This window comes from Echinops telfairi, unplaced genomic scaffold, assembly GCF_000313985.2.
Source record: "Echinops telfairi isolate 266 unplaced genomic scaffold, ASM31398v2 ScPeMD7_7467;HRSCAF=8505_1, whole genome shotgun sequence".
In the NCBI taxonomy this organism is placed as follows: Eukaryota; Metazoa; Chordata; class Mammalia; order Afrosoricida; family Tenrecidae; genus Echinops; species Echinops telfairi.
The window spans coordinates 27,969,105-27,979,387 of NW_022111368.1; the positions used below are offsets into that span (position 1 = coordinate 27,969,105).

Below are 10,283 nucleotides of genomic sequence, written 5' to 3' on the forward strand. Positions count from 1 at the left end.
CTGTCAGGCACCTTGCAGTCTCTCTCATTTGTGTTTAGTTGACTATGCAAAGGCATTCGACTATGACAAACTATGAATAATAGCCTTGGAAGATTGGAATTCCAGAACACTTAATGATGCTCATGAGAAACTTGTACGTGGATCAAGAGGCAGTTGTGTGAACAGAACAAGGGCATTCTGCATGTTTCAATCAGGAAAGGTGTGCGTCAGGGTTGTTTCCTCTCACCATACTCATTCAATCTGTATGCTGATCAGGTCCGCAGAGAAGCTGCAGTCTATGAAGAAGCACGGGGCAGCAGGCGTGGTGGAAAGCCCTGGTATTCTCCATAACCTCCTCTGTGTGTGAAAGTTGGACATCGAATACGGAAGACCAAAGGAGAATCCATGCGTTGTCATCATGGTGCTGGCAAAGAATGTTGACAATATTCATGGACCTCCAGAAGAACAGACAAATAAACCTGTGTCGGAAGAAATACAGCTCGAATGCTCCTTAGGTAAAAACGGCAAGATTTCGTCACGTGTATTTTGGACATTCTGTTAGGAGAGACCAGTCGCTGGAGAAGATCGTCCTGCTTGCTAAAGTAGCGGGCCATTGAAAAAGGAAGACTCGCAGTAGGATGGATGGCCACCGTGACTGCACTGGTGCGCTCAAACATAAGAGCCATGGCGAGGAAGCGGTCCACACAGGGTCGCTAGGGGTCCGCACCAAGGAGATGGCCCCCAACACCACCACCCTTGAACTACTCCTTTGGTTCTCCGAGCTCCCGAAATTCTAGATGTGTCCTTCCCTTTGGGGCGTCTGCTCTAGGCCTTTGCTGGTTTCATTTTGATACATGAATTTGTCTTCTCCACCTGCCCTGTAACATCGTTCCTTCCATTTGCTTTAGCTATCCTGTTTTCAAGAGCAAGTTTTCCAGCCTCTCTGACGTCTATTTTCGTGTTTCCTTTCTGTCCCGTTTTCCCTTTCTTGATGTTATCTCACAACCTGTCTTCAGTCATATGATAATGTGTCAAATCTATTCCAGAAATGGCCTCTCCGTTCTGCAGGTGGAGTCCTGGTGTCACAGTGAGTTAAGCATTGGGCTCCTTCACCACCAAGTTGGTAGTTCAAACCCACCAAGCTGCTCATGGGAGAAAGATGAATCTGTCTGTCCCATTACAATTTCCCATCTTAGAAATCCAACGGGTCCCTTGGCAGTGGAATCCACTTAATGGGACTGGGTTTGGGTTTTGGGGTCTTTGACTCCGATGAACGTGTTTTCATGTTCTTCTGTTTCCACTTCGACTTGCATAGGGACAATTGATGGTCTGTCCCACGGTCTGTTTCTGGCCTTGTTCTGCCTAATAACACTGAGCTTCTCCATGGTATCTTTCCACGGATATAAGGGATTTGACTCCTGTATAGTCCATCAGATGAAGTCCATGAGTCTTTGGTCATGCAAAAGGTTGTCATGTGATTTCCAGCAGTTGTGCCTTGTTACATTCCCACCACCTACACATGAAGGTTCTAATTTCTCTACATCTCCGTCAACACTTGTTAGTTTCCATATTTCTGGTTCTGAAGGGTGTGTGAAGTGGTATCTTCCTGTGGTTTTGAATGGTATTTCCTTAGTGACCTCACATCAACAATGACTACTACTTTTACATGCAATATTTAAATATTCAGCTGGTAGCTGCAAGGTTTGCTGTTTGAACCCACAGAGAGAAAGCAAGACCTTCTAACCTGCATAAAGATTATAGCCAAGGAAACCCTCAGGGACAGTGCTCCTCTGTCACATGGAATCATTATGAGTCACCTGTTGGTATTCAACAATGAGAGTGCACATGTGCTTGTGCTTATTGACAATTGGTGTATTTCTTTGGCTGGGTGTCTGTTTAAGTTCTTTACTCGTTTTGTAATTGCGCCATTATATTGTTGTTGAGTTATGAGTTCTTTATATAGCCTGGATACTAAATCCTTGTCATAAATGAGCCGCGGTGGTACAGTATTTTCGTGCTTGGCTGCTAACCAAAAGACTGGCGGTTGTGACTGGCTGACAGGAAGGAGAAAGACGTGGCCGTCTGCTTCTTGACGTAAAGGCTGCAGTCTCGGAAACCCACGGGCTGTTCTACTCAGTCCTATAGGGTCGCTAACTTGACAGCAACGGATCGTAACAGCAATGAACGTTCACTTTGCCCTCCTTTTTCTGTTTTGTTTTTGATTACCTCATGAGAACTTGAGGTCTTACAGCACGGGCCTCTCCAAGTCAGCCTGGGCATACACCACATGGAAATGTTGATGCTTTACCAAACTTTTTCCGTATACAGGTAAACAATTCAATTACCAAACTATAAGGACAGCTTAGTTTTGTTACACCCTGTACTAGAGGGCATTCTAGGCCAGTAAGTCAGACGCTGAACCATTTTGAATGCCTCTACAGAGCGTCTCCGGAACAGCCTAACTACATTTTTTATGGAAGCACAGAGCCTCCTCTTTCTCCACAAGAGAGCCTGCAGGGTTTGAACCACTGGCTGGGCAGTTAGCAACCCAAGCCAGCCAGGTATGGGATAAAGGACCAACTCGAGGTGCAGATAGCGAGAACTGGGCCTGCAAGAATCAGCCCTTGCATTTCTTGCTAAGAATCCAGAAGGCAGACACTCCGGACTCAGGGTTGATTTGCTGTCTCAGGGACCCACGAGGATCCCATACTCCCTCTAGCTGCCCAAGCCGGGAGAATGATATCCTTTCCGGGTTTTACTGCTCACCGCCCTCCCTTCCCGGGAGGAGATCTGCCTCCGCATTTTACCCAACGCCCCGAGCGCTGGGGCGTGGAGGCGGTACCGCGCACGCGCGCTGAGGTCTGGCCCGGGACGTGCGCGCGACCGGACGATTGCTAGTGAGCCGAGGGTCGGCCCCGGCGCGGGTGGCAGTCCCTGGAGGTCGTGGTCGGGAGCGCGGCGGAAGTCGGAGTGGGCGCGGGTCGCTCGGGCCATGCGGGGCGCCAGGCGGAGCCCGTGGGTTCGAGCCAGCCGGGGCTGGACGGGGTGGTTGGGCTGGGGGGCTGCGCCTGGGCCGCGGTGACGCGGGCCGAGAGTCTGGCCCCGGGGAGCGAGAGGCGGGCTCCGGGCGGCCGCTCCTGGTTGTGAACTCGCGGTGACCTTGACCGAGGAGGCACTTTATCCCCCCGAGGCGGCTGCGTGGCCTGTAAAACGCGAGATAGAATAGAAGCTCAGCGCCGTGGACGGCGGGACCCCTGTGCGGTCGGCGTCGAGAGGCCCGGGGAGGACTAGGCCGTTTGCCGGGCACTACCACCAGCCCCGGACGCTGGGGAGAGGGCTTCCTGTGCCAGCTTCCGGGCAGACCTCCCACTTCCATACGTTTAAACTTCAGCTATGTGTGGTGTCGTTGCCGAACTTTGCAGAGAACACCGGGCCATCGCGCCCGTGCGGGGGTTAGCATCTTCGAGGCGGGCGCTGTGGCCCTGACAAAAGGCCAGCACCCCTCCAGCCGGTGTGAGGGCCCCGAGCACTGGCGACTGGCACTGGCCAGACCCTGAACCTCTGCGGCATTGAAATTTGTGATTTTCCATGGTTCCAAAACGCTTCCCTCCCCCGTAGATTCAGGGCGACGATAGCCAGGCAAGGCCAGTGACTGCCCGAGTGAGGTTTCTGTAACAATGGAGTGAGTCAGCTTTCCAGGGAGCGCGATTTGTTGCGATTTGAGCCCTTGGGGAGTGGGGTGAGGGTGAGGGTGAGGGTGAGGGTGAGGGTGGAGGTGGTGGCGCGCAGGTGCAAAAGGCCTTCCCCTGTGGTGGGCCCGGGGCTTGCTGTCTAGCGGATACTAGGAGGTCGCACAAGTAAAGAGGTTTCAGACCCGGGAGAAATGTGTAAGATGTGGATTAACTTCAACCGCAACTTTTCACTGCAGGTGACTTACCATGCAGCTACCCAACCTCTGAATTGCGGCCCCTCTACTGACATGGCCCACCGGGGTGGGGAGAGGGACTTCCAGACATCCGCACGGCGCATGGGCACCTCGCTGCTCTTCCAGCTTTCGGTGCACGAAAGAGAGCTGGACCTGGTGTTTCTGGATCACAGCTATGCCAAGCCGTGGAGTGCCCACCCAGACGCCAGTAGTGCCCGCCCCACCCGCATGCTCTTTGTTACTCCCCGGAGACAACACGAAAGTACCATGTGAGTTTGGGCAACTCTGTCAGCGGCTTCAGGGCCCTCGCAGTGATCAGAAGGTGGGGGATCTGAGAGGAGAGGATCGGCCCTGGGAGGCCCCGAGGGAGTTGGAATGGGTCCCCTGGATGTGTAACTCAGGCGTCTCTTCAGCAGCATAAGGCTGTCAGGCCCAAATGGGGACCTCTGCATACCAGGGGTGTGAGCTAAGGAAGCAAAGATGGTCAGAGGCTCCCTTTAGGTAATAGCACTTGACCCAGAGTGAAGGAATTGAAGAGGATTATTTAACTGAAGAAAAAAGCAAAATGGAGTCCATTTAAAAAACTCACCCAGGAGGAGGCTCCTTTTGCCCGTTTAGTGTAGGGTTGGTTCTCACAGTGGGCCACACTGCTGCCCAGGGCCGCTGGGATGATGCGGAGGGGATGCAAAAGCAGAGGCCTACACTTGGTCCTGGGTCCTGGACTATAGGACAGAAGGTTTTGATTGCCAAGGGGCCACTGAGGAATCTTTTTTTTTTTTTCTCCTTGCAAAGGGGTGGCAGGCCAAATGAATTTGGGAACCAGGGGCTACTGTGCTGATTGGTTCAGTTTGCAACGGCACCAACAGCCTTTCTATGGCAGTGCATTTGACTTTTCCTGGCTTCCCATGCACACGATTAAGAGCAAATCCCCAGGACATCACCCTTGCGTGTAGAAGCCTGCTGCAGAATGCCACCCGTGGGTTTAATCTAAACCCTTCTGAGGTCTATTTATATTTTCAGAGGGCCTACACTACAGGGGAAGGGCATTTCATATTCCCTCCTGGACATGGGGTATCATTACCCCTGCTGGATGAAACTTACTTACCCCTTCCTTTGAGCTTCGAGGGGTTCTAAGTTCTATATTTCAAGGTTTATTTAGTTCTGCTTTGATGACTAAATCATGCCCTTACTCATAATTTCTAAATTGGGGGGGAGGGTAAAGAGTTAATGTTTGTTTTCTAAATCTGGCCCGATGTTTAATCTTTCCTCAAGCCAATGCTTTTGGGTTTCGTGGTGGTTAGACATGGTGTACGCGGCTTCTTTAGCCCCCCCTCACCCCCACCCCTATGTAAGCTTAATAAGCTAGAGGGGCCTTGGTGTGTCTGTGCTCTAAACACACATAAAAGAATGCTTTTTCTTTGCTGTCCCAGTGGGGGCTGCATTACGGTAACTGCTTTGATTGTACAGGCCCCTGTGTCTGTACCCTTACTAATCTTAGCGCAGTGACGATGCTTCTCGACTCAGGCACAACCGTAAAGCTCCTTTAAACAACATGGACTCTTTTTCTCTTAGCTATGTAGCTCATTGTTCTTGTGGATATCCAAATTCCTGTGTCCGTACCTCATAGGACCTCTTCTTACAAGTGAGACTCTGTGGGCTTGAACGTTGCAGTACTTAGAAGTTTAACCTCTTTTCTGAAAGGAGGTCCTTCCCCAGTCGAGAGGCACGTGGGAGTGGGAGCTTGGCGTGTCCCGGGAGCTGTTGAAGGCCAGTGTGGCTGGAGTGTGGTGGCAGTGGGTGCGTGAGTGGGAGCAGGGGAGACGGGCAGAGCTGCCTCCTGTAGGAATTCAATTCTAAGAGTGGTAAGATGTTACTGAAGGATTTTAAACTCATGATCTGATGTATATTTTTAAAAGATCCCTTTAGAGTTTTGTTGAGTAGATTATAGGAGTGCAGGAAGAGAATTCAGAAGCTCAGTCTTGAGGCTTTGCTGTGGTCCAGGCTAGAGGTGATGACAGCTCAAATTGGGGGGGGCGGGTAGTACAGATGGAGGAAAATGAATGGCCTTGACTTGAACCCACGGATGTGCTGTGGTGAACTAGAAAGAGGGGCCAAGTTTACAGGGCAAGGTGAAATGAGGCTGACTCCAATTTCTGGCTTGAGTGGCTAGCTGAGTGGTGGTGTCCTGAGTTGGGGAAGATTAAGGCATGATAGGTTTGGGATGGTGAGATAAGCGTTCACTTTTAGGCCTGTATTTCAAAGTGCTTAGCCCAATGTCTGGCGTAGAGAAAATAATCAGCTCTCTCATCCACCACCAAACCTAGCTGCCCATTATTTCACTTCATTTCACAATGATGTAATTATTCCAGGCATTGGACGGTAAGGCCGTAAGATCATCGAGGTCAGAATGTTGGAATGATGTATGGTAGACAACCGTGGGCCAATTTGGAGTGGTATTTTGGGAACAGTGACCAGGTTGGTGTGGTGACTCATGAGCTGGGGAAGGACCCTCCTTTGTGACACTAGGATTTCATTAACACCTTTCTGAAATGTGAAAAATCCTTCAAATGTCCATTCATGTGTGTTTTTGTTGTAGGCTCCTTGCGAAATGAGTTAAGTAGCGAAGGAATCTGGATTCCATGTGATCTGTCTTAGATAGTTTTAGGCTTTTATGAGCTTATAGTTAACTTACAAGCTTATTGTTAATGAAATGGAAAGTTTGTGTGAATGCTTGAAAGCTCTAGTAGACCAGTCGTGTCCAACAGAATTCTGCAGTGATGTAAATGTTCTATATCTGAGCTGTTCAGTATGGTAGCCATTAGCCATGTGTGGCCATCGGGCAGTTGAAATGTGACTAGTGTGGCTGAGGACCTTAATTTTAAACTAAATGGAATTTTTACCGATTTAAATTTACTTGTAAGTGGTCACTTTAAATTGTCACGCTCGAAGGCCATTTACGGGTTTAGCCAACAGACAGTATTTTCACATAAGTATTTGTCTGTGCTGCAATATAACCATGTATACAATAGAGCGAACAGGGGCAAAGGCATGTAAGCCTCTTAGCCATAACCAGACACCTAGAGGGAATGAGTGGCTGGGCCTGGAGGCGTAGGACCATAGTCCAGGGTGACATCAAGGTCAATTGGCATAATAGAGTCCACAAAGACAATGTTCTACATCCACTTTGGTGAGTAGCCATCTAAGGTGCAACTATTGGTCTCTCCCCGGCCATAGCAAAGAAGAGTGAAGAAAATAGAAGACGTATGGACCACAGCGAACCTCGGCCTCCACGACCCTGAGACCAGAAGAACTAGATGGTGCCCAGCTACCACTGCTAACTACCCTGAAAGGGATCACAAAAGAGGGTCCTGAGTAGAGTGGGAGAACAAAGAGGGACAAAACTCAAAATCATTAAGTAGACCAGGCTTGCTGGTCTGATGGAGACTGGTGGACTCCCAAGACTATGGCCCTTAGCCACTCTTCACTCCTGGAACTGAACTCACCCCTATGACTCAGCTCTCAGCCAGACAACATACAGGCGTAGAGGGGAAGAATCACATCCGAGAGGTACACACTCCTTAGAACAATCAACCGTACGAAACCAAAAGGACGGCATTTGCCAAGAGATAAAACTCTGGAAAGCAGGAAGGGACAAGAAAGAAGGATGAATAATAATGGTAAAACACAGGGAGGGTGGAAGTGGGAAGAGTGCTGGTACATCTGGGGGACTGAAATCAATGTATGAATTGTTGAATGGAAAACCAATTCACTCTGTAAAAGTTTTAAATCATAATAAAAAGTTTAAAAAAAAAGTCACTTGTGGCTAATAGCTACTATATTGGACAGCCTAGGTCTAGATAATGATTTGCTTTTGGAAGTTAGCGTCTTAAAAAATTTTTTTGTTGCATTTTGATTACACTCATTTTAGATAACGATTTGTCCAGCACAAACCAGCATCATGTCAGAGAAGGTAGAGGTTTAGGCAAATGTGGGGAAGAAGGCTGGTCAGAATCTTCTTGGGGGTATAATGTGCTTGTGCAAAATTTAAAATGTATTAAAAGCTGGTTTTTGGCAACCAGATGATCATTAGACATCTGTGTTGCATGAAGTATGCGTGGCCTGGTCCTATTTCCCCACCTATTCACAGTGAATCAGAAGTCCCAATAGATGTAGAGACGGTCACATCCACTCCCGTGCCACTCTATGACAATCAGAAGGCACGCAGCGTGATGAACGAGTGTGAGCGGCATGTCATCTTCGCCAGGACCGATGCGGATGCCCCACCCCCACCGGAGGACTGGGAGGAGCATGTCAACAGGTAGGTGGCTCAGGACGACGCCTTCGGGTTAATGGCAGTGCCTTACAATTATTTTCTATGATCATCTTTCTTCAAGCACATTTGTTAGGAGCTTATTTTGTTTGCAGTCATGCGGATTGGTGTATTCTAACTCGCAGTGTAGCTCTGGGCAGAGCTTGTGTCTCAGCCCTCTTTGTACACTGGCCATCTAGGACACTACCTGGCACATCAGAGACATGACTTGAATAAATTAGTGCATGACATTTGGTAGATTTGATTAGCTCAGTAGCTTCTGTAGATAGTGTAGGTTATAATGTAAGGGTCACCTAGACTCTAAAAAACACCCCAAACATTAAATATGTGCACTTTTGTAAGATGTTGTCTTTATGCTCTATAACCTTGAGTAGTGAAGCGGCTTTGGAGTTACAGGAAGAGCTAAGAGAGGTGTACTTTTAAGAAAGGTCTGTAACCAGTGGCTTTGATGGAGACTGAATGTTCCATCTCATTAGTGCGTTGCCTAGGTTTGTTCTCGAGCTAACTGCTGTCCCCAAGGAGTTCAGCCTTTCTCTCCTGGTCATTTTTTGTTGTAGTTTTGGCAAACATTGATTTATTTGCCTGCCTCGCTATTATGTAAAAGCTTTATGTATGCAGTTCACTTATTTAATATATAATTCAATGGTTTGTAGTATGTTTCCAGTTGTACAGTTATTACTGTAACCAGTTTAGTACTTTCATTAATTCCAAAAGTAACCCCCTACTCATTATCAGCCACTCCCATTTCCTCCATCTGCCCCCAGTCCCACGCAATCACCATTCTCCTTTTTGGCTATTCTGGATATTTCATAAAGCGCCCCGGTGGCCTCGTTGGCTATATTTCTTACAAGTGGAATCAGATGTAGCCTTTTTGTGACTGTCTTAACGCGTTCAAGGTGCGCTCATGTGGTATCATCAATCAGCACTTCATTCCTTCTTATAAACAGATCATCCTCCATTGCATAGCTATTCTGTGAAAACTGAGAGTCAGATCTCTACAGACTGACTGCCCGGGTGATACCTTTAACCGGGCACCTTCCGGGAATATTTGAGTTTTCCTTCCTTAACAGGTTTTCCCAGTATCTGTTTTGCCTTTTGCAAGTTTTACTGTACCACATTCTCTTTTTCCATTTATCAGTGGATGGTCATTTGGGTTGTTTCTACCTTTCTGCTCTCTACAGTAATGCTGCTTTGAATATTGATGAACACATTTCATCATTTTTCTTGGCTATATGTACCTAGGAGTGATGCCAGCCCCATTTCTGTTCCCACCAGCAGTGTGAGGGCTCTAGTGTCGGCATAGCTTTGCCCACCCCAGTCTTTTCCACTGTCATCTTTTGAGTTGGTGTGACAGGTATGGCGTTGTCATTTTGTTCACCGCTTCCCTTTAGCTGCTGGGCTCAGGCAGGAGCCTTGGTGGTGAGGTGCTTTAGGCCCTGGGCTCTGCTGTGAGGCTCCCACCCACCAGCTGTCCTGCTGAGAAAGGTGAGGCTGCTGGTTCCTGTACAGATTTACAACCTTGGAAATCCCAGGGAGTAGTTCTACTCTGCCCACTTAGGGTCACTATGAGTTGGAATCAACTCGATGGCGGTGGGTTTTTGTTGTTTATTTTTACCCTGTGCATGAGGATGCTAAATATCAAGAGTTGATACTTGGTAAACTTGCCATGAAACTAGAGTGCTATTGCTGTATAACCAACCTAAGGAGTGAGAGATTGTGATCCAAATCTATGGTGAGGAGGGTGTAGGAGGCCTGGTAGGGCGTGATCGAGGGTAAGGTAACCAAAAGGAATTACTGAAACCCAAATGAAGACTGAGCATGATAGTGGGACAAGAGGAAAGTAAAAGGAAATACAGGAAAGAGCTAGGAGGCAAAGGGCATTTATAGAGGTCTAAATAAAGGCACGTACATATATATGTAAACATATCTATATCTGAGGATGGGGAAATAGATTTATGTGCATATATTTGTAGGTTTAGTATTAAGGTAGCAGATGGACATTGGGCCTCCACTCAAGTACTCCCTCAATGCAAGAACACTTTGTTCCAT

General features: G+C 48.1%; 1 protein-coding gene across 1 annotated transcript in view; it reads left to right on the forward strand.

The window, feature by feature from the left end:
• Positions 1-3,761: 3,761 nt before the first annotated feature.
• The window catches only part of KANSL3 (KAT8 regulatory NSL complex subunit 3), a 42,015-nt gene continuing 35,493 nt past the window's right edge, over positions 3,762-10,283 (forward strand). The window contains exons 1-2 of the mRNA XM_045283837.1: positions 3,762-4,173; positions 8,052-8,222. Coding sequence (XP_045139772.1) covers positions 3,863-4,173; positions 8,052-8,222 — 482 coding nt within the window. The 5' untranslated portion in view covers positions 3,762-3,862. The remainder of the gene's footprint in view (positions 4,174-8,051; positions 8,223-10,283) is intronic.